Below are 25,183 nucleotides of genomic sequence, written 5' to 3'. Positions count from 1 at the left end.
TCCACTGAACAGAACAGGTATACAGTGGCGGGTCCACTGAACAGAACAGGTATACAGTGGCGGGTTCACAGAACAGGTATACAGTGGCGGGTCCACTGAACAGAACAGGTATACAGTGGCGGGTTCACAGAACAGGTATGCAGTGGCAGGATCACTGAACAGGTATGCAGTGGCAGGATCACTGAACAGGTATGGAGTGGCAGGATCACAGTACAGGTATGCAGTGGGCTGAGGGCTCACTGAACAGAACAGGTATGCAGTGGCAGGATCACTGAACAGGTATGGAGTGGCAGGATCACAGTACAGGTATGCAGTGGGCTGAGGGCTCACTGAACAGAACAGGTATGCAGTGGCAGGATCACTGAACAGGTATGCAGTGGCAGGATCACTGAACAGGTATGCAGTGGCAGGATCACAGTACAGGTATGCAGTGGGCTGAGGGCTCACTGAACAGAACAGGTATGCAGTGGCAGGATCACTGAACAGGTATGGAGTGGCAGGATCACAGTACAGGTATGCAGTGGGCTGAGGGCTCACTGAACAGAACAGGTATGCAGTGGCAGGATCACTGAACAGGTATGCAGTGGCAGGATCACTGAACAGGTATGCAGTGGCAGGATCACAGTACAGGTATGCAGTGGGCTGAGGGCTCACTGAACAGAACAGGTATGCAGCCAGGAAGAAGTTAAGCCTAACTAATCTTTCCCTATATGAGAGACTGCAGCAGCTCGCCCTACTCTCACTAATGCAGGCACACGAGTGGCCGTAATGGCCGCCGCTGCCTGCCTTATATAAGGGGGGGTGGGGCTCCAGGGGCTAGTGTAGCCTAATTGGCTACACTGGGCCTGCTGACTGTGATGTAGAGGGTCAAAGTTGACCCTCAGTGCATTATGGGGCGAACCGAACTTCTTCCGCAAAAGGTTCGCGTGCGGTACCCGCACGCGAACCACCTACGTTCGCGCGAACCACGTTCGCGCGAACCACGTTCGCCGGCGAACCGTTCGGCCCAACTCTATACAAAATACAAAAATGGTAATTCCAGTGACAAAAGTAACATGGTGAATAAAATGTATAAAGGATTCCAAGACACAAAAGGGGGAGTGAGCCAGGGGTCGAGTGGTGCGTGGACGTGGGTGGACGACGTCCACGTGCTTTTTCCAGAGGGTGGACGCTGGCATGTGTGGAGGGGAGCAGCGCAGTGGAAGGAGAGCTATGCGGACAGCGGGAAAGGGCGGACATCTCCCCCCCCCTTCCCTCACTGTCCCCTCCAGAACGAGTGTGCGGCGGCTGGCAGTGGGCGGGACTTACCTCTCCTCATTCTGGGTAAGATCTGCATGCCGCTGCTCTGGTCTAGACCAGACCACACTACTGGGACATAAACCCCTGCCTACATATACTAGGCACATATACCCCTGGCTACATATACTGGGCACATATACCCCTGGCTACATATACTGGGCACATATACCCCTGGCTACATATACCCCTGACTACATTTACTGGGCACATATACCCCTGGCTACATTTACTGGGCACATATACCCCTGGCTACATATACTGGGCACATATACCCCTGGCTACATATACCCCTGGCTACATATACTGGGCACATATACCCCTGGCTACATATACTGGGCACATATACCCCTGGCTACATATACTGGGCACATATACCCCTGGCTACATATACCCCTGACTACATTTACTGGGCACATATACCCCTGGCTACATATACCCCTGGCTACATATACTGGGCACATATACCCCTGGTTACATATACCCCTGGCTACATATACTGGGCACATATACCCCTGGCTAAATATACTGGGCACATATACCCCTGGCTACATATACTGGGCACATATACCCCTGGTTACATATACTGGGCACATATACCCCTGGCTACATATACTGGGCACATATACCCCTGGCTACATATACCCCTGGCTACATATACTGGGCACATATACCCCTGGCTACATATACTGGGCACATATACCCCTGGCTACATATACTAACTGGGCACATATACCCCTGGCTACATATACTAACTGGGCACATATACCCCTGGCTACATATACTGGGCACATATACCCCTGGCTACATATACTGGGCACATATACCCCTGGCTACATATACTGGGCACGTATATCCCTGGCTACATATACTGGGCACATATACCCCTGGCTACATATACTGGGCACATATACCCCTGGCTACATATACTGGGCACATATACCCCTGGCTACATATACTGGGCACATATACCCCTGGCTACATATACTGGGCACATATACCCCTGGCTACATATATCCCTGGCTACATATACTGGGCACATATACCCCTGGCTACATATACTGGGCACATATACCCCTGGCTACATATACTGGGCACGTATACCCCTGGCTACATATACTGGGCACATATACCCCTGGCTACATATACTGGGCACATATACCCCTGGCTACATATACTGGGGGATATATAGCCCTGCCTACAATACTGGGGACATATACACCTGCCTACATATACTGGGGCATATACCCCTGACTACATATACTGGGCACATATACCCCTAGCTACATATACTAGGCACATATACCCCTGGCTACATATACTGGGGATATATAGCCCTGCCTACATCTACTGGGGACATATACACCTGCCTACATATACTGGGGCATATACACCTGTCTACAAATACTGGGCACATATACCCCTAGCTACATATACTAGGCACATATACCCCTACCTACATATACTGGAGATATATAGCCCTGCCTACATCTACTGGGGACATATACACCTGCCTACATATACTGGGGCATATACCCCTGGCTACATATACTGGGACATATACCCCTGCCTACATATACTGGGCACATATACCCCTGCCTACATATACTGGGCACATATACCCCTGCCTACATATACTGGGCACATATACCCCTGCCTACATATTGTTATGATCATGTCTGCAGCGTTTACTGCTGGCTGCAGTGGTATTGTAACCCAAGCAGTTCTGATGTCATTACATGCATTTTCTTGCATAGTTTGGTTTGCACTTAAACTAGTTGCTGATTCCATCTGCAGTCACTCTGAAATTAATGACAGTTTAACATGCTCTTGTGTAAACAAACATTGTCTGCTGCAGTGGAGGGGCAGTCCCTTTCCTGCAGGCTGCATATCATTGTCTGCCTTTTCCTGCTATCAGCCTGTGATTAATTACCATTCACTTGTGTGGGAATCTGCAGGTCTGCTCCCATTGGATGACCTCAGTATAAAGAACTGCTTCCTGCAATGTCTCATGGGCTACCATAGTCTCAGATCCTGTCTGTTACTCTGCCCGTGCCCCACCTCGTTCCTAGTCCGTGTGGACTGCGCTGACTCCTGCGAAGGGGTCAGCGAGTCCTCCTAGTTCTGCTCTTGTTTCTAGAAGTTGTTACTTTGCTTGTCTTGTGTCATATATTGGTTCATCGCCAATATATACGCATACTTGCACGTTTATTATTTTCCTTGTATTCGTGTTACGTTGATACATCAGTGTCGCTGATATATACGTACACGAACTGTTTATATCCTGTGTTCCGTTAGTCAGTGTTCCAGCACGCTGAGCTAGTTATCCTGTTCCTGGTCCTGTTTGTGGATTGCGTTCATCTCTGCGAAGAGATAGCGAATCCTTCTGAGTCCTGTTCCCTGTATTACTCCAGTCTTAGTCAGAGTTCCTGCTTATGTCATATATCGGTTCATTGCCGATATATACATATGTTAGTCAGACGTTACAAATAGTTTCATTGATAGCTGTAATTGTAATACGCTAGGAAATCATACTTATTGTATATTTATCTGTGTTACGTTTATCTATCTTGATCCTGCTATTTTCTGACCATCCTGTCCTGTCTTTGTGAGGCACGCCATCGCCGCAACGCATTGGCTGCCTCATTCCAGTCTGTGTTATTGTGGACGCTTGCTGTCACTAAGTAGTGGCTAGTTTAGCAAGCGTTCATTCTGTTTACCGGTCCTGATCTCCTCAGTTCTGGTTTGTGCGCTCAGCGCTACTTTGCGCTGAGACGTTATAGCGAAAGCATTGTTTGTGGCTGTCAGATCTGCACCGGCTCTGTGCGCCACAATCTCCTGTTGGAGTCAGTCCTCCCCTCCACTAAACTGGGGATATCCTGATTCCTTGTGCTGGTGTGTGTACCTCCTTCACGTCAGCTTATGCATCACGAGCTGACCGTGGAGAATACACCTCCAAGCGTGACACATATACTGGGCACATATACCCCTGACTTCATATACTAGGCACATATACCCCTGACTACATATACTGGGCACATATACCTCTGGCTACATATACTGGGACATATACCCCTATCTACATATACCGGGCACATATACCCCTGGCTACATATACTGGGGACTACTATGCTCCTGACTACATATACTGGACTCATATACCCCTGCCTACATATACTGGGCAACTATACCTTTGGCTACATATACTGGGCAACTATACCTCTGGCTACATATACTGGGGACTACTATACTCATGACTACTTATACTGGGGACACCTATAGACCTGGCTACCTATGCTGGGGGTACCTATTTTGGGGGAACTGCTGTCAGATTATCTGCATTTTTGTGGAACCGCTGTTATGTATTTTGGGGAACAGCTGCCAGATTATGTGTATGTTAGGGGAACGTCTGCTGCCAGATTATGTGTATTTTGGGGAACTGCTGCCAGATTATATGTATTTTGGGTGTTCCGCTGCCAAGTTTTGCGTATTTTGGAGAACTGCTTCCAAATTATGTGTATGTTGGGGGAACTGCTGCTGCCACATTGTCTATTTTGGGGGAACCACTGCCATATTATCTGTATTTTGGAGGAACTTCTACCAGATTATGTGTCTTTTTGGTGAAATGCTGTCAGATTACATCTATTTTTGGGGGATACACTACGGCAGAGCTCAAACTTACCCGGCGGACCTTTTATATCACTGCTAAGGTCATGTATATTTTGGCCCCACTCATGACCACGCCCACGTTATGCTTGACCACGCCCATTTTTTTGCGGCGCAGGGGTTTTTAGAGTCCATTCACCTCTTTTTCCAGGACTAGACCCCTGGAGTGAGCCCTGCCCTTGCGAGCTTACAATCTAAAGGAATAGAGGTGGGGTAGTGTACAATAAACATTCCTACAGCCAGTGCGTTTCAGTAGGAGTGCAACTTGACTTTAGGATAAAGGGGAAGTGGCCTAAGGTAGAGTGTACGCTTGTTAGAACAAGTAAGTTTTGAGAGAGTGTTTAACCACTTGTGGACCAGAGGTTTATACCCCCTAGTGACCAGGGTTTTTTTTTTACAATTCAGCACTTCGCAACTTTAACAGTTTATTGCTTCGCCATAAAACTTAGCACCATAAAAAATTATCTTAAAAAAAAAAAAAATTCTTTGAGATCTCATTCACACCGAAAAAATGAAAACGCAAGCATTTTGCGTTTTTGTGCGCTGTTTTTCCCCCCTCCCGGCGCTCCACTGCGCACTGCACACACTTTTCTAAGCGCTTTTTCAGAGTGGTTTTGTAACTTCATTCCTCACGGAAGTCAGGAAGTGAACTCTTTGACCTGGAAAAGAATAAATACAATGTATTTATTCTTAAAAACACAAATGCAATCGCTGCACAAAGCGATTTGGTGAGCGTTTTGCGTTTTTGCTATACCTTCCATTATAGCAAAAATACCTCAAAAATAATATAGGCACCGCATTGCTGAGTGGATCGGATCGGAAACAAACCGCTCAGCTGTGAATTCTCTCATAGGGAACGCACAAGCATTTTGTGGGCAATTTTGAAAAAAATCGCCTGCGCTTGAAAAAAGGTAGAAAACGCCCCTAGTGTGAATGGGCCCTTATTCCCCTCAACACCCTCCCCCCCCCCCCCCCCCAAATTAGCCCTAGACTGCAATACATACACTACACTACACATACATAGGCATCAGCCTATGATAGGGATTAGATTGTTAGTCCCTCCATGGGACAGTTAAGTGACAAGGACATCTTCAGTACAGCTGGATCACAGCGCTGTATTCATATATTATCTTTTTTTTTTCTTAAAATCACCCTGCCAGCTCCGATCGCTGGCTGGCAGGCTGATTGTGGCAGCCCTTGTGTTTACTGCAGGAATGCGTGCTCGAGCAAGCGCTCGTTCCCTGCAAATCTTGCCTCTCACGAGATGACGCCTCTTGGCATCCAGGAGGAACAAGGAAGCCACTCTGTGGCCGCCGATCGTCGTTAGGCGGTCGCAGAGTGGTTAAAGGTAAAAAAGGTAACAAAGAGTGCTGGAGGTTGGAGAGTGACGGATGTGCTGTGGAAGGGCATTCCAGAGAAGGGGTGAAGCAGGGGCACCTCTAGCCATTTTGTCACTCTAGGCGAGAAAAACCTGTGGTGCTTCTAAACCCGTGGTGCCCTCCCCCTTACCAGAAAATAATTGTAATGTGGCAGTGTTTCCTCAGAAAAATACACATAAATGCGGCAGCGTTTTACCAGAAAACACAATGTGGGCAGCGTTTCACCAGAAAATACACATAGGCAAGGCTCCACTTTTATGAGGCACAAAGGGGGACAGAAGGAGGCACAGGAGGACATAGGGAGGCACAGGGGGACAGAAGAAGACTCAGGGGGACAGAAGGAGGCACAATGGGTGACAAAAGGAGGCACAATGGGTGACAAAAGGAGGCACAATGGGTGACAAAAGGAGGTACACAGAGGGGCAGTGGGAGGTACAGGGGGACAGAAGAAGGCATGAGGGCCAGAAGGAGGCACAGAAGAGGATAGAAGGAGGCATAGGGGAACTGAAGGAGGCACAAAGTGGGGCAGAAGGAGGCAGGGGTGGCACAGGGGGACTGAAGGAGGCACATGGAGACAGAAGGAGGCACAAAATGGAGGCAAGAGGCATAAAGGGAGACAGAAGGAAAAACAGGGGGTCAGACATGGCACAAGCGACTGTAAGAGGCACAAAGGGGGAAAAAAAGGATGCACAAGGCACAGAGGGACACAGTGGCAGCTGCCTGCAACTTACGCTAAGCAGATGCAGCAGAAGCAAGTAAAAGAAAACCCGTGGGGGTGGGGCTTAGTTAGGGCATGGCTTAATTTAGGGGTGGAGATTAATCCAGCAACATTGCACCCCCAGGACCAATGGCACTCCAGGCAATGGCCTGTACTGCCTATGCCTAAAGGCTCCCCTGGGGTGACGCACTTGCAAAATTTTGTATACGTGAATGTGAGGAGGTAATTCTAGAGGAGGACAAAAGAAGGTTATGTTCAGATCAGAGATTGTGATTGGGTTGGTATCTGGAAAATAGTGAAGAGTTGTAGAGATGAGAGAGGTAGGGGAGAGAGATTCTTCATTCTCCCGGGCTTCAGGTAGAAGCTTTGAGAAACTTATAGTGGGGGGTGGAAGGGGGGGGGGTTGTGTGTCTCGTCTTGATTGCTGCATACAAGCAGTGTGTTCTTACCTGGCTGTAAAAGCTCCTTCATATGGCGCAGGTAGACTTTGAACCAGTGGTTGCACTCTTGCTCCATGTATAGCTTCTGCCTCTTTGCGCTGGACTCTCGGCTGTTCCAGGACTCGGCCATCTCCTCTGCATTATCATTCAGAGCGATGAACATGGAGTGATATTTATCCAGTGCTATGATATTTTTCCCATTGGCTGCAAAAACCTCATAACTGCTAATACTGTTATCTCTGGATATCAGGCAGGAGAAGAGAACTTGCAGCGTGTACCCGTTTTGGCCATCTGGTGGAGGAAGCAGAGGTTAAAGCCAATGTAAATTTAAAAAACAAAACAGATACTTGCCTAATGCTGGGCATACACGGGTCGATCGACCCCCGCCGTGTCCCCGCAGATCGATTACCGCTCGTCCCCGCCGGCGCTCCTTATCAGCCGCTCGATTCCCCGCTATTGTCCGCCGGCGGGGATCGAGCAGGAAATCTATCCGGCAGGTCATCGGACCTGTCGGATATTATCAGCGGCTCGATTGATAAGGACTTCTAGTGCCGTGTATGCCCAGCATAAGGAGAGGGAAGGCTCTGGGTGCAATAGAGCCTTCCACTTTCTTTTATGGTCCCCTCATTCCAGCACCATCACCACCTTTTCACCACCACCAAGTCTTTTGTAGCCTGAGTGCTTCCGAAAATGGGTGGCTCCATAATGCGCATGCGTGAGCACGTGGGAGAGCGCACTAACGCAGGCGCAGAACGGAGCCACTCGTTTTTGGGAGCACTCCCGAAGACTTCCAAAGCCACCATGGTGGCACAGAGCAGTATTTGACCGATGGGTCGGAAACTGCTACCGGCAGTAATGGTGCTGGATCGAGGGGACCATGAGAGGAGCGGGAAGGCTCTATAGGACTCAGAGCCTTCCCACTCCATAGGTAAGTATGTTTTTTTTTCTGATTTACATTCACTTTTATGCTTGTAAGTAAGTAGCCTAAGGCTAAGTGTAACTTGAAGAAGAACTCTGCACACATTCTTAAAAATACATATTGTACTCTTGTATGTACCTGTAGTCCCCCCCTCCACCCCTAAAAAAAGTCACATACTTGCCTATGTTGTGGGAAGCCTCTAGATGGTCCAATAGCATCCCTGATGAGAAAAATAATTGTATCTATCCTCAGTCTCCTAAAAAATACTTTCTTATATATCCCAAAGTTTTTACTGTTTCATTGTCTCTGCTCAATGACATCTTCATTGAAGTATGTCAGAGTTCATATCTATGAAGTATTCACCCTTTTATCTCTTTCCAGCTCTCAGAAGCCATTTACTGACAGGAAGGTATATGAAGTTCTCCATGTATGTGGTCACTGTGCACCCTCTCCCTCTCTTTGATCGCCTCTGATCTGAGGTCTGAGTAATGGGGAAACACTGGGAGAGGCATGGTGGTGCAGCACGGGGGCAGGTGTGGTGGTGCAGCATAAAGGCAGCATGGGGGAGCAGCACAGCACTGTGGCGCCCATGGCAAGAGCCCTGCCTTTACCCCTCTAGATATGACACTGAGTTCCTACCATCTATATTGGCAACTCTTTATATCATTAATGGGGTCCAGAAAACCATGGGGGATTTTTTTTTATTTTTTTTTTACTGAGATTACTATCATTGTAACAACTGCAAAAATCTTGGGCCATAATTGTCCTCCAAGAGGTGCTGGTTAACAGAAACAGTACCTTAATTTACAAATGTAGTGTGAGATGAAATTTTTGTTATTTTTTTACCTTTGGTGTGGCTGAACGGTGCCATGGCCTCACGTAAGATCTCCTCCTGCCTTCTCTCATAATACTGAGCAACCTTAGTCTGGTTCTCCCAGTGCTGAGGATCGATGTGCTCCTCCATCCAGGCCAGGAGAGGTTCCACCCTCTGCCTGTCCTTATTGTACCTTACAATCGGTATGTCATCCACATGTCCTACAACCCTATAGGAAGTATCTCCATCTCCTGGAGAGGAATCTGTGGTGAAAGAATACCGAAGGGTGTGTACATCTATGGGAGGGACAAAAAAGAAAGAAGTAATGCTTACTAATGTTTCTCTCAATTCATTAAGCAGACAGACTAGGAATATGCAGTGAAAATCCACTCGCCGTGCCTTTCCTCCATTCCTTCTGACTCCTGCTTTATCCAGGCCAAACAATGAAAACATAAATTACCTTTGTGCTGGCATTTAGGAGAACGGGAGATATTTGGGCATATTTTCCTTTCATCTTCCAAGCAACAACAAACAAATGACTTATCTATTTGAGGCCTTGAGTTGCACCTACATGTGGTGACACCATAGCTTCAGTTCTCAAAAAGTCTATATAAAAAGGTATATCTTTGTTATACACACACTGGCAATGAAGAGCATATTGGTTGTATGCATCATATGTCAAATATGTTTCTGAAATGGGGGGCCTTCTTCGGTAATCCATAATCCATTCTTAGCCTTCTCAAATAAAAAATAGCATAGTTTTAACTGGACACCTGTTTGTGCTAGACGATATTTAGTATTGCCCAATAAGAGGAATAATGAAGAATTTTAGGACACAAAAATATGTCTTTTTGAAGATAATTATTTTTAGTAGGATATACCACGTTCCACAACTGAGAACCTTGACATAAAAATTCTGGCCTTGTAGACCGCCCGGTGTATCTAATGCCCCTGCAGAGTTGCCATTGGTATTTATCCAGTCACAGTTACACTTTGAAAACATGTACGGTATTTACATAAATAAGATGCCTTTGGTCATATTATCTCATTATTGTTTGCATGCATGATCATTTAGGCTATTCTCAACAACCACAGCTACAGGCAGTGAAATGGGACTTTCCAGCATTTAAATACTTTATTTCCTTGTATGGCTCCATAGCAGATGCTGATCACGCATACTGTTAAAAATGGCGCAGAGTGAAAAATGGTGCACCATTCTGCCGATCATAAAAACGCTATTTACCTTTTTAATGTAAATACATTGAAACGTTAAATAGCGTTTTATAAAACATCTATTAGCAGAACGGTGCACCATAATTACTATCGCCATATCTTGTCAAAACTGTAACAGATAAGACATGGATGGGTATTATTGTAGTGTACGTTAGGGGAGAGGTCTATTTAGGGCATGCAGATGGAATTCACCAATAGGGAGATTCCTAGAACTTGGAAGATTAGTATGTTATCCTAGGCAGGATTTATAATGGGGTGGGGGATAGATGGATTGCTAAAACATGGAGCAGGAATGTGCTACACTGGGGGGGTGGTACATTGAGTGGGATTGCTAAATTATGGAGGGGGAAGTAGTATTTTGCACTGTAGAGATTATAGCTGGGGTTGGAGTGAGACAAAATAACTTGCCTATTCTACAAGCCAAGCCAAACACTGACCGCTCCGGTGCTGAAAGTCACTGTAAAAGACAGAATATTGTACATGTGCTGGACTATACTGTTTACCTCCACCAATACCACTCTGTGTTTACCTCCGATAACATCAATAATGAAGGAACCACCAAACCTCCAGCACCATTTTCCTCTCTGTGTCACGTTGCTCCTCACATTCTCCTCATGCAGACATTGCCATATGGGGAAAATGTGGCTTACATTGCAAATATGCTGTTGAAATGGAGAAATATAATAAATATCGGACCATGATAAAACATAACCAATAAAAGATAACAATATTAAAGTGCAACTCTGGGTGTTTTTATCTTTCTATGAACTCATTGATTGGCTCATGTAGAGGTTGATTCTTGATTCTCTTTATACATCTTAAAATAATCCAGAAGTCAGTAAATAGAAAAAGTACTTACCTCCTTAGTAGGAAGCCTCTGGGTAACCAGAGGCCTCCTGTATCTTTGTACACTATACGTTCCAGCAACAGGTCCCTCTAAATATATTCAACCCAGCAGGTCCAAACAGGAGTACATGCTTGAACGAGCATGTTGGTCTGTATGGTCCATGTAGGCTCAGCAGAATGAAGGTGCTCCTGCAATGGGTTTTGCCACCCATGCACCTTCATTCTACTGGGTCTAGGTGGCCACATTTGTGCCTGCAAAGTATGGCCACACTTGTCATTGGTCGCGCTCGCTCTCTGAAGACACTAAGGGACCCAGCATGGAAACATTACAGTGTACCAAGAGATAGGTAGCCTCTGGTGTATCAAGGCGATTCGCCCCTAATGAGTTATCTTTTTTCTTTTTTAGCTTCAGGATTGTTCTGACTCCCTCTATCCGCTGTGCGTAACTGTCAGAAACAGTCTTATCAGTCTGCCGACAGCGCGTACACACGTGCTACTGTCGGCAGAACGTCTGCCCAGCGGGAGAGTCTGACGGACCTGTCGTTTGCGGAAGCATGGCGTGTGTACGTGCCTTATTTCTCCTTATCTATTTAGATCATGTTTAAAGAGTAACTGTTAGCCCCCAAATTGAATTTTAAAACACTATTGCAATGTTTTATTTATTATATAAGTGAGCCAAAACGCCAATGCACAAGTTAAAAATCAATCTAATTTTGTTACTATCTAACCTTTTCCCCCAGCTCCGGACGCAAGCCGCATATCAGATACTATAGCATGCAGAGCATGCCTATGTCTGGCCGACCCCCCTCTCCCCCCCAGGACCAGGTGCCAATATATTCTCCCCACCGCAGCTGACCGCTCTGACACGGAGACAGAGCAGCAGCACTTCCAGAGCAGCACCGCAGAGCAGCCGGCGCCGTGCATCTCTCTCACATGTGATTCTCTCACATGTGACTCGGCGGCGGCTGCTCTGCGGTGACGGTGCTGGAAGTGCTGCTGCTCTGTCTCCGTGTCAGAGCGGTCAGCTGCGGTGGGGAGAATATATTGGCACCTGGTCCTGGGGGGGAGAGGGGGTCGGCCAGACATAGGCATGCTCTGCATGCTATAGTATCTGATATGCGGCTTGCGTCCGGAGCTGGGGGAAAAGGTTAGATAGTAACAAAATTAGATTGATTTTTAACTTGTGCATTGGCGTTTTGGCTCACTTATATAATAAATAAAACATTGCAATAGTGTTTTAAAATTCAATTTGGGGGCTAACAGTTACTCTTTAAGATCATGAATATCTTTCCTTGTAGTTGAGGTAAAAATAAGTTTAGATAAAATAAGAGATAAGATTTGTGTAATATAAATTACTTTTAGGCTACTTTCACAGTGGGACGTTACAGGCGCACGTTAGAGCAGCCTGTAACGCAGACCAACTCACAGTAATGCAAAATCAATGGGCTGTTCACAGTGCCTACGTTGCGTTCAAGTGTAACGCTGCACGTTCAAACAAGGTGCAGCATGCTGTGCGTTATAAGCGGCTTTAGCCGCGTTAGACTGTTTGCACATGCTCAGTGCAGGAGAGGAGGAGGGGAGAGTCCGCTAATGTCCATAGCCACATGGCTAATTAATATTCACTGCACTGTGCTGACGTGCAGTGTTTACTTCCTGGAGCGGCCACTTTGTGCGGTGATTAGCTGGCGGGACTACGTGATACGGAGTGTTCCGATCACGTGGTCTCCACCGGTGCATGCGTCAAAAAGTACGCATCACGGACGCATCAAGAGCCGCATAACGCAGCTCTATGTAGCGTCCTCCTTTAAAAACCACCATGCGTTGCGTTAGGGGCACGTTATGCGACCTTAATGTCCCCTCTAACGCAACGTCCAAGTGTGAAAGAGCCCTTAAACTACCTTATATAGAGCCCTTGGCTCCCTGTGCCATGACCCCTTGTAATCTGAATAAACTTCCTTCCTGCACCAGACTTCTTAGGTAGTCCTATCTGTGCCACGCCCCCTTGCAGTCTGAATAAATTCCTTCCTACACCACAGACTTCACAGGTGGCTCTATCTGTGCCACGCCCCCACGTAGTCTGAATAAACTTCCTTCCTGCACCACAGACTCCTCAGGTGGCTCTATCTGTGCTACGCTCCCTTGCCGTCTGAATGAACTTCCTTCCTGCACCACTGAATTGTCCGGTGGTTCTTTTTTTGCCACACCCCCATCCCATGCAGTCTGGTCAAACTGATGGGGCCAAGCCAATCATCAGCAGTTCCATCTATGAAACACTTTCATCTGGCTGCTTCATACCACTGAACACTCCATTTCACACAAGGAGCTTGATTCACTAAACCGGGATAACTCATATCATGGCCGTTTTCCCGCGAGTTTTCCAGTTTTCGTGCGATCGTGAATTTGCGTGCGAAAATGAAACCATTTTCGTGCGAAAATTCACGATTGCAAACGTAAATTTGCGATCACGCAAAAACGGGAAAACGCACATGAAAACGGCCGTGATATGAGTTATCACAGTTTAGTGAATCAAGTCCAAAAAGTATTATTTGGCCACACTGCTTACTAAGTTACCAGATGCTTTTATAAATCTCTGCTTGAGGATGGACTTTAACCTCCCTGGCGGCATCATTCTTTCCAGATTCTATGAGCTTTTAGACCCTAAAAGCAGGGGGGGGGGGGGGAAGTACCTCAGAGAGACCTGCAGCAGCCCCTGCACTGCACTCACCTTCCAGGATGTTGCACTGCAATGCTAACTTCTGTCCTCCAGGTGGTGCTCTACCCCTATGGTGAGATCACCATCTACAGTCATGTGACAAATGGCAAGCTCACCCGCGGAATCAAAAGCCTCCGAGGATTGGAAGAAGACAGTCTGTGATTGTCCGGATATTTATTTACTTTTAAATTATACCTATTGCCTGGCTGTCCTGCTGATCCTCTGCCTATCAGGCTACGTTTCCATTAGTGCGGTGCAATTCAGTTATGGAAAACGCGTAAACAAATTCGCATATGGATGCAAATTTGTTCGTGTTTGTATGCAAATTTTAATGCGAAAATGCATGTTTTTTGGTGTATTTTTGTAAGTATGCGAATTTAACCATGTCAATGCCTGTGTGCTTTTACATTAATTTTATTTGAAAATGTACGCAAATTTGCATGTAAAATCCGCATAGCGAAAACGCATGCGATTTTCCTAGCCTTGCGGTGTGCGAATTCTGATGGCTCTGCTGTGCAGATTTTTTCTGCACAGTCCACCGCACAGATTTCCTGACAATGGAAACAGGCCCATTGACTATTATTGGCTATGCAAATCTGCATGCAGAAAACGCATGCAGATCCGCTCTAGTGGAAACGGGCCCTAGCCATAGACTCTGACAAGCATGCAGATTAACCTCCCTGGCGGTTAATTTTTTTTGCCAAATAGGCAAAAATCCTTTTTTTTTAATTTATTTTTTTTTTTCTTTGTGTTTCATGTAAAGCTACCAGAGTGGTAGCTACATGAAACACCACTAGAGGGCGCATGTGTCCCTCTAGTGAGATCGTCGCCGGCATCAATAGCAAACAGGGGAACGCGTATATAACGCGCTCCCCTGTTTGGCTTCTCCCGTCGCCATGGCGACGATCGGAATGACGTCATGGACGTCAGCCAACGTCCTGACGTCAGACGCCTCCAATCCAGCCCATAGCGCTGCCCGGAACTCATTGGTCCGGGCAGCACAGGGCTCTGGCGGGGGGGGGGGCTCTTCTGCCGCTGCGTGCGGCGATCAAGCTGTGCGTGCGGCTAGCAAAGTGCTAGCTGCGCGCACAGCACTTTAAATGGCACAAATCGCCCCACCAGGGGCTGAGATATCTTCCTGCGCGGCATAGCTCGAGCTCAGCTCGGGCTTACCGCCAGGAAGGTTAAATGCTTCTCTCTGAGGGCTGGTTCACACTGGGGCAATTCTTCAGCGCTTTGCTGATTGCCGGCGATCAGCAAGGCACTGCCACTAATGTATCCCTATGGATTCATTCACACTGCAGCGTTTGTGATTTCAATTAATCGCAAAAGCAGTGCATGCAGTGTTGCGGGAGCAATTGCTCTGTGATTCTCGTCATATTGAATGGGAATCACAAGTGCCAATAGTGCAGAATCACGATCGCGGAGCCGTACGCGAACTTGGACTAGTGGCACTCCAAGCACCGAGTGTGAACCAGCTCTGACTGGATTAGTTCTTTCAGGTGTTTGATCCAGATACTACTGCAGCCAAATAAATCAGCAGGAACTGGTATGGTTTAAAAGGAAATACATATGGCAGCGTCCATATTCCTCTCAGTTCAGGTGTCCTTTAAAGCCTAGGTTCTCAACATGCGGTACGCGTACCCCAAGGGGTACTTCTGATGGTTCCAGGGGGTACTCATGCTTGATATACTTAACCAAGTATAACAAATTTAGAGTTTTAGAAAATGATAAATCCTACATAAACAACACCAAATTAGTATTTTAGCTAATTAAAAGCGATAGTAAATGCTTGGGAATTGTTTAGAACCAATTATTATGTACTACGATTAAATATTTATTTGTCAAGGGGTACCTGTGATAAGGTTTACTATGCTAGGGGGTACTTGGCGAGTACAAGCTTTTATAAGGGGTACATACCAATAAAATTTTGAGAAACACTGCTTTAAAGGATACCACAACTGAAATGTGACATAATGAGATAGACATGTGTATGTACAGTGCCTAGCACACAGATAACTATGCTGTGTTCCTTTTTTTCTTTCTCTGCCTGAAAGAGTTAAATATCAGGTATGTAAGTGGCTGACTCAGTCCTGACTCAGACAGGAAGTGACTACAGTGTGACCCTCACTGATAAGAAATTCACCTTTTTTACCTCTTTCTTGCTCTCAGAAGCCATTTTCTGCTAGGAAAGTGTTTTATAGTTGGAATTTCTTATCAGTGAGGGTCACACTGTAGTCACTTCCTGTCTGAGTCAGGACTGAGTCAGCCACTTACATACCTGATATTTAACTCTTTCAGGCAGAGAAAGAAAAAAAGGAACACAGCATAGTTATCTGTGTGCTAGGCACTGTACATACACATGTCTATCTCATTATGTCACATTTCAGTTGTGGTATCCTTTAACTTTAAACATAGTGGGTGGCTGTGTAGTAAGATCAAAGTCAAACACTTCTATTCCAAAAACATACATTTCTCTCCATTTATAAGGCCTCTTTTCGATGGGCAGTTAAACTATGTGCTCAGCAAGCAGTTACCAGGTAGCAGTGGGCAGTTGTGAGAGTTTGAGAGGCCTGACAACTGCCCGTGGAAAAGAGGCCTAAAAAGAGAAAAAACCCTCGCACTTGACTTCAGGGATAGTCAATGAGGTGCAAATAACTTCAAGCTGGTGCATTATTATGCAAATTTTGTATGCAAATGTATCAGCTTGAAAATGGACCAGTCGAATTTTACTTCAGCAAGGTTTGATTGGTTCATTTTCAAGCTACATATATTTGCATACAAAATGTGCATAATTCCGCACCAACTTGAAATTATTTGCAACTCATTGACCACTCCTACCTGACTACCTTGTTCAGCCAATGGCTTTATACACCAAGCCTTAGGCCTCTTTTCCACGGACTGTTGAGCTGTGTGCTCAGCAAGCAGTTGCCAGGCAGCAGTGAGCAGTTACTAGGCAGCAACGAGCAGTTGAGAGAGTTTGAGAGGCATTTCACTGCCTATTAACAGTCCATGGAAAAGAGGCCTAAGCCAAACTTCAGTTGAGCTACAGTCACCAAGGAGAAGATCCACATTCACCAGGTTCCAGTCACTAAAGTCTTCATTGTAAAGATCTGTGCACATGCTATATGAACTACTTGACAGGCTTACATCCCCCCCCCCCCCCCCCCCCAAGGTGACCAGGCCATTTTTTCCAATTCAGCATACTGCAGCTTTAACAGTGTGCTGCACAGCCACACAACTTAGCACCCAAATGAGTCTGCCCCTCTTTTCTGCCCACCAAAAGAGCTTTCTGTTTGTGGGCTCTGATTACTGCTGCAGGCTTTGGGTTTTTTTTTATTAATTTGTTCTTTCATTTTTTATAAAAAGGTCTATTTTTTTTTCTTTTTTCTCTCCCCCCCCGAGGTCCAATCAGGGCGATCCTCTTGCACAAGCATCAGCCTATGAGAGGGGATCGCGTAGTGACTGAGCCTCTCCAGGGGACAGACAAATGACAGGGCTGTGCGCAGTACAGAGCTGCAGTAGAAAGCAGCGCTGCACGATCAAAACAAACAGCAGTTTCTTTACAGTCTGTCAGCAACGATCGCTGCTGGCAGACTGTTTACGGAGCTCTGCTCTGTCACTCATGTGGGGAAGCACGCGCATTCGCATGCGCGATCCCCGCTAATCTCCTCCCCCAGGACTTGATGCCAATCTGTCCTGGGGAAGCCACCTTGCGACCGCCAATTAGTGTTAAGCGGTTGTAAGGTGGTTAAAGTTGGCACACACAGAGAAGCAATGACGCCCAAACGACATTACCCAGCACAAATAAATGACAAGTACTTTAAATGTTCTCACACACCAATATTTCTAACAATTATGTCATTTGAATACCACGCGCACACGTGAAAGTGACATCACACATGACATCTGGAACAACGGAGTTTGAAGTCATTTTACACACTTTTCGACTGTCGCGTTGTGGTCAGAACAGATCTGCCAGTTGCATTGGACAGAATACACAATATTGGTCATTTGTCATTGTTGTTTAACATTGTTTGGCTACATTTTTAATTGTCGGCCGATACAGCAATATATATGGCAGTGATCTCACTGCCGCAATTGCAGCCGATCGTGACTGTCTCAGCGATTAGCAGCAATCACAAACGTGTTCCATGCAGCATTTTGCTCAGTGTCAGACTGGGAAGTGGAAAACCTGGGAAAATCCACTTGCTGGCCAAGCAGCAGTAATCAGGTGTTGCTGCTCACAGTGAAGACTTGCTGCAGGTTTCTATTGGGCGTGATAACACAGGGTTTCTGCTGCTTGGCCAGCAGGTGGATTTCCTCAGCTTTTACACTTCGCAGTCCGACACTGATTGTGCTGAAATTGCGTACAGTGCTAAATAAAGCGCTGATCGCGATCGTTGGGAATCGCGAGGGTGTCCAGTGATTTTACCGCGCTATTCATGGTAAAATCATCTGCGCAAAGCGGTAGTGCTAAGTAGTGCTGCTCAAATCCGGAACGTTACTATCCGGATATCTCCCAGTAAACCTGTGCGCGGTCAGTCTTACGTCTTCTTCGGTCGTCCCTCGGCGCCTCCCACGATGCTCTCCACGCACGTCATGTGATTACAAACACTTCCTCCTTCAACCCGGAAGGAGGAAGTGTTTGTAATCACGTGACCGCCACTTGGACCGCATCATGGGAGGCGCCAAGGGACGACCGAAGAAGACGTCAGACAGTTAAGACTGACACCCCCCCCCCCCCCCCCCCCCGGCCAGGTTTACTGGGAGATATCCGGATAGTAACTATCCGGGTATCTCCCGGTTCCGGATTTGAGCAGCCCTGGTGCTAAGCGCTAGCATTTTGCACTTTCAAGTGTGAATGGGCCCTTATTGTCCCCAGTTGGAATCCCAGCCAGGTCAACTTCTGCAAGGAGTTTGTATGTTCTCCCCGTGTCTGGCCCAGTGCACACCAAAAACCTCTAGCAGATCTGCAAAACGCTAGAGGTTTTTGGGTACTTTTCCGTTAGCCGGGCACATCCACTAGGTGGTGTTAATTACTATTCCCCCTCCAGGCCGCCATGGATAGTAGGGAAAGATGTAACTCTGGTGGAGTTTTATCGCCACCTAGAGGATGTGCCCGGCTAACGGAAAGGTACAGATTTTTGAAGCATATTTCAGAGCGATTCTAGGCATGTTTAGAGCGGTTTTCTAAACATGCCTAGCGGTTTTGTGAGCGCTTTTGTGTAGCAGATTACAAATATTGTTACAGTAAAGCGGTTACTGAATAGCTTCTGGGTACACAGGCTTCAGATGCACGAGTTGGGCTGTACTGTGCATGTGCAACTTGGCCAGGAGCATTTTACGCCTGCACACTTATATTTGCACAGGCACAGCGATGGGGGAGCATGCGCTCCCAAGATGCGCAGATGCAGAGCAGCCTTCACATTTGTGTTTAAGTGAAAATAAAGTTGTGATCTAATGATTTGTATGTGTAGTACAGCTTAGAAATAGAACAGCACAGATATTGTTTTCCAGTGCAGGAAAAGATAAGAAACTTCAGTTGTTATCAATGCAAAAGAGCTTGCACCAATTTGGTTGTGCTTTCTGGAGCACTTATATATCAAAGAAACAGTCAGAGACAAATTTAGATAAGATTTTTTACTCCTCTGAAGTTGAAAGGGCTATTAGCTCTGCTTGTGTTATAGTTTAACCACTTCACAACTGAGGGGTTTTACCCCTTGAGCACCAGAGCAATTTTCACCTTTCGGCGCTCCTTCCATTCATTCGTCTATAACTTTAACATTACTTATGACAATGAAATGAACTATATCTTGGGTTTTTTGCCACCAATTAGGCTTTCTTTAGGTAGGACATTATGCCAAGAATTATTTTATTCTAAATGTGTTTTAATGGGAAAATAGGAAAAAAAATGTGGGAAAAATTTATGATTTTTCAGTTGTCGGCCTTTATAGTTTTTAAATAATGCATGCTACTGTAATTAAAACCCATGAAATTTATTTGCCCATTTGTCCCGGTTATAAAACCGTTTAAATGATGTCCCTATCACAATGTTTGGCGCCAATATTTTATTTGGAAATAAAGGTGCATTTTTTTCAGTTTTGCGTCCATCCCTAATTACAAGCCCATAGTTTATAAAGTAACAGTGTTCTACCCTCTTGACATAAATATTTAAAAAGTTCAGTCCCTAAGGTAACTATGTATTTTTTTTATTGTAATTTTTTTTTTAATTACAAAAAAAATAATAATTTGGGAGTGTGGGAGGTAATGAGTTAATTTTAAGGGTATAACTAATGTATTTGTATATGAAAAATGCTTTAGGGTGTAGTTTTACTATTTGGCCACAAGATGGCCACAGTAACTTTTTGTGTCCGGAAGGACGCTTGCAGGAAGTGTTATGAGGCTGGGAAACGTTTTTTTTTTTTCACAATGATCGCGCTGCTGTAGAAGCAGCTGATCATTGTGGGGGCAACGAACGGGAACGGTTTTTCTCGTTCATTGATCTCCGAGCGGGCGGCGGCGTGCACGAGAGCAGGAGCGCGGACAGCGGCGGGAGCGGCATCAGGTGCGGATTTTTCCATCCCTTGGTGTTAACGGTAGAAAAAGGGACAGAGAAATCCACACCACTGGGGGTAAAGTGGTTAAAATATAGAGTGTGCCTTGTAATTGCAAATATTAGAGAATGATGCAATGTTATAAAAAAGCTATAAAGCTAAACATTTAAATATGATACTATTTTCTTTGCTACAAAAATTCTATTAATTATCAGTACTACACATAGAATTCATTATATCATAAGTTTTTTTTTCACTTTGTTGTCACTTTAAAAAGTGAACTGTAGTGATATATGAATAGAACGCAATACATTATTCAGGATGTTTCCACTTTTACATTAACCTAGTTTCAGCATCAGAAACACTTCCTACAGTATGTTCTATATGGAGACCAGGTATCATTTCTGCTGGCTTTGGAATTCTTAGTAAACAAACATGCAGCAGAGATGCACTTGACAGCACTAAAGATGTAGTCACTTGTGATACATTTTCAGAATCATGGCGAGGAAAGATTTTATAATGGACAAACACTGACTAAGTAATCACTGCTTCTTACATCAGAATAATTGCACAGCGTTTGTATTTGAATAGAAAGTACACACAACAGGTGGCATTTCTTTTACCTTTGTTTATATCAAAATGGCATTTCATAGTTTTAGCAGTAAAAGAAACTTCTGTTTACTGTTACAAATAAATGAAAAAGCTCAGAATGAAATAATTGGCATAGAGAATTGATATGTTATAAAAGTTGAGCAGACACAGAGGCTGAGTGCTGGGATGTAATAACTTTGCTCTGCTGGTGAAGGCAAACGCTGGCTGATGCAATAAACATGCAGCTTACAACTCCTATTATCTCAGGTTTTAGATTAGCACTTTACAGATAAAACCACAGCTCAGACACTAGACAAGCTCTATGACATTAGCAATCAGATTAGATTACTAACCTGCATGAGGAGCAGAGAAGAGCAGAGAGGCAGCCAGGAGAAGCAGGATCAGGCTCTCCATGGTGCTAGCGTCTACGTTCTGTTACCAGTAAGTGCTGTATAGCAATAGACGTGGTGTTGCACCCCCCCATTCAGGTAAATACTTAATAACTAAACATGAATAACACACAACACAATTGGCGAAAGGCCGCGGCCGTTTATTGGGGTACACAAATCTGGAAACTCTCCAGATACCATTACTGAGATATCAAATTCTTTATTCACAATAAATTGAAATCAATAAACGCCAATAAAAGATTAAATCAAATGTAATAATATAAATCAAATGTCCACCCACAGGGTGACATTACCCGTGACTGTACCCCGTACGCAGTCGCGACGACAAAAAAGGGAGGGGGGGGGGGGAAGTGAGTGAGAGTCCTGCTGTTGAATCCTTTCTTTTTCAGCCGGCTGCACTTGCTACGCAGCCTGCCTCTTTATATACAGCCTCCTCCTTTCCTATTGGCCTGTTCGCGTAGAGCGCGAATCCAGGCCCCAATCAGCTCTGCCTGAGCTTGTCTTCCTCCGTGCTGCCAGGGGAGCCACCTGCAAATAATCAAAGAAGAGCCAGTACCTGCACTTAACCCCTTCAGGGGGGGGCTCCACCACGCAGGTGCTGGCTCTAATTGCCTGCCCCTTTCATTACACGCGTAGCGTTTCCTGCTGCCTTACAAGTGGCTGGAACTACTCACCCCACGAGCAGCACACCATATGACGGAGGTATACCAAGCCTGATATACACCTTGTGACTTAACATGCCAGAAAAACAGCTGCTCCATATCCTGTATGTCATAAATAGCAGCTTATAGAAAAACTGCTCAGGGCTGTTAATAACTATGTAGGCAGAAAAAATAAATATTCTAGAGAAATTCTTGGAAGTCAACAATGCAACAGGCTCTCTCTTTCCTGTCTAGCAGGCTGTACTCTACTAAAACTGTGTTTATGTGACTGTAAACTTAACTCCTATGCACTAAAGTGATTTATAGTAGAACTTATTTTGAAATGCCAAAACAAAAGAAAAAGAACATGAAAGATGTGATGGCCACCATGGTGGCATAGTGGTTAGAGCTCTTACTTAGCAGTGCTGGGTCCTCGGTTTGAATCCCAGCCAGGGCGTGATCTGTACAGAGTTTGCATGTTCTCCCTGTGTCTGACTGGGTTTCCTCTGGGCATTCTAGCTTCCTCCCGCAATCCACAAAACATACAAATAAGTTAATTGGCTTACTCCAAAAATGGGCTTTTTTTCACAAAACCATGTGCGTTAACTCTTTTTTGGGTGAAAAATTACCTCCAGTGATAATTCACTAAAATGTACCAAGTGTGATAAAACTGTCAGTAATATGTACGGAAATAAAGCTTTTTTGACCACTGTAGGGCAGCCCATATACTTGTCACCCATTACACACAGAGATGACCCAGGAAAGCCTGTCACATTTAAAGTGGGACCTCAACTCTTGCGTAGGACAGAATGAAAACATATATAAATGCACCCTGTATGTATATAATTTAGCCTGTCTAATTCCCCCTCATCTGTGAATAATCACAACTGTAATTTGAACTCTCCGCTGTGCCAGCTGGCTGCCTCAGCAGAGCAGCTAATGTGTAAACACAGGATGTTAACCCTACGTCTGCTTCCATGAAAGCAGGAAGTACATACACTGGAGATTTTTTGTTAGATTTGTGTCAGCTGTAACAAAAAATGTTTTTTTTAAGGCTGCTTTCACAGTAAGACGTTACAGGTGCACAGCAATGTAACACAAGTGGGCTGTTCACACTGCCCATGTTGCGTTACATGTAGTTGTACGTTGTAGTGAAAGTGCAGCATGCTACGGCGTTGGAGCGGCTATAGCCGCGTTAGACTGTTTGCACATGCTCAGTGGGGGGGCGGAGAGGAGGCGGGGAGATGCCGCTACAGTAGCCGCGCACATGGCTACTTAATATGCACTGCACTGGCGGCCGCTGATTGGCCGGCGGGACCACGTGATGCGGAGTGTCTCGCTCCGCATCACGTGGTCCCGCCGGCCAATCAGCGCCACCCTGGGAGACCTTATGCGGATAGAGCCGCCTAACGCGGCTCACTCTCACGTCCTCTCCCGCACCACTATGCGTTGCGTTAGGGGCACTTTATGCGACCATAACATCCCCTAAAACGCAACGTCTTGGTGTGTAAGTAGCCTAAAGGTAATTATGATGTTGCTTATCTTTTAGAGCAGAGATGAATTTCCTCCTCGGCATCTATGAAATAATCTAAAAGACTGTACGAGGTCTGAAAGTGCGCCTTGAGATTAGACACACTCGTCTTTTCTGCCTTCTATGTAAGGGCTGGTTCAGACGGGTGTTTTTGTGGCGTTTAACGCAGCGTTTCTGACGCAGAGTTTTTTGGGATCTACCTCCATCCCATGCAAGGGAATGGGAGCGTTTAGAGCTGGCTTTTGCAGGTGTCAGGAACCGGCCCGCGGCACGCCTGCGTATACGGTTCCTGACTGCGGGTTTGACCAGATTAAGCGAGGAACAGCCTTATTTAAGCTACAAACAAGGCTGGAACCCCTCAAACACTTCCCACTGCCACCACTAGCGTTGCTAGACACGTCCCCTCAGCTGTCGAGGGCTAAACACGCAATCTGCGTTTTCGTATTTGGGTCAGCTTTGCGCTTAGGCTGAATACGAGAACGCCACGCACCCACACACACAGTACAGTTGTACAGTAACACAGCACAATCAGACAATGATTTGTAATGCAAGTTACACTGTCGTGCAGCAAAACCACTAACAGTCGTTCCGAACGATACTGTTAGACTTCCCACTCGGCTGTCGAGCGCAGAAGTGCCCCATACACACAATGCAATTACAATTTCATATGGTAGTGTTGCTCAAACATACAATTAGGCACGGACTTATACACAGCTACACTGCAGTCTCCTTTAGGCTATGAGTGTTAGTTTAGTACCGCAGAAGTCAAGCTTATTAAATAACGATTTAATATTCCATTAAAACATAGAACAATGCAGAAAATAATATACAGTGGTTTGAAAAACTATTTGCCCCCTTCCTGATTTCTTATTCTTTTGCATGTTTGTCACACTTAAATGTTTCTGCTCATCAAAAACCGTTAACTATTAGTCAAAGATAACATAATTGAACACAAAATGCAGTTTTAAATGATGGTTTTTATTATTTAGTGAGAAAAAAAACTCAAAACCTACATGGCCCTGTGTGAAAAAGTGATTTCCCCCCTTGTTAAAAAATAACTTAACTGTGGTTTATCACACCTGAGTTCAATTTCTGTAGTCACCCCCAGGCCTGATTACTGCCACACCTGTTTCAATCAAGAAATCACTTAAATAGGAGCTATCTGACACAGAGAAGTAGACCAAAAGCATCTCAAAAGCTAGACATCATGCCAAGATCCAAAGAAATTCAGGAACAAATGAGAACAAAAGTACTGTAATTGAGATCTATCAGTCTGGTAAAGGTTATAAAGCCATTTCTAAAGCTTTGGGACTCCAGCGAACCACAGTGAGAGCCATTATCCACAAATGGCAAAAACATGGAACAGTGATGAACCTTCCCAGGAGTGGATGACCGACCAAAATTACCCCAAGAGCGCAGAGAAAACTCA

General features: G+C 45.5%; 1 protein-coding gene across 1 annotated transcript in view; it reads right to left on the bottom strand.

Annotated features, from left to right (window-relative positions):
• Positions 1 to 21,586, bottom strand: part of LOC137527283 (major histocompatibility complex class I-related gene protein-like) — a 33,402-nt gene extending 11,816 nt beyond the window's left edge. Inside the window, exons 1-3 of the mRNA XM_068247791.1 lie at positions 21,526 to 21,586; positions 9,265 to 9,528; positions 7,509 to 7,790 (exon numbers count right to left, since the gene is read on the bottom strand). Coding sequence (XP_068103892.1) covers positions 7,509 to 7,790; positions 9,265 to 9,528; positions 21,526 to 21,586 — 607 coding nt within the window. The remainder of the gene's footprint in view (positions 1 to 7,508; positions 7,791 to 9,264; positions 9,529 to 21,525) is intronic.
• Positions 21,587 to 25,183: the final 3,597 nt, after the last annotated feature.

This window comes from Hyperolius riggenbachi, chromosome 8 (assembly GCF_040937935.1).
Source record: "Hyperolius riggenbachi isolate aHypRig1 chromosome 8, aHypRig1.pri, whole genome shotgun sequence".
NCBI lineage: Eukaryota > Metazoa > Chordata > Amphibia > Anura > Hyperoliidae > Hyperolius > Hyperolius riggenbachi.
The sequence above is the reverse complement of the archived record's forward strand: the minus strand, read 5'-3'. Positions and strand labels throughout refer to the sequence as shown.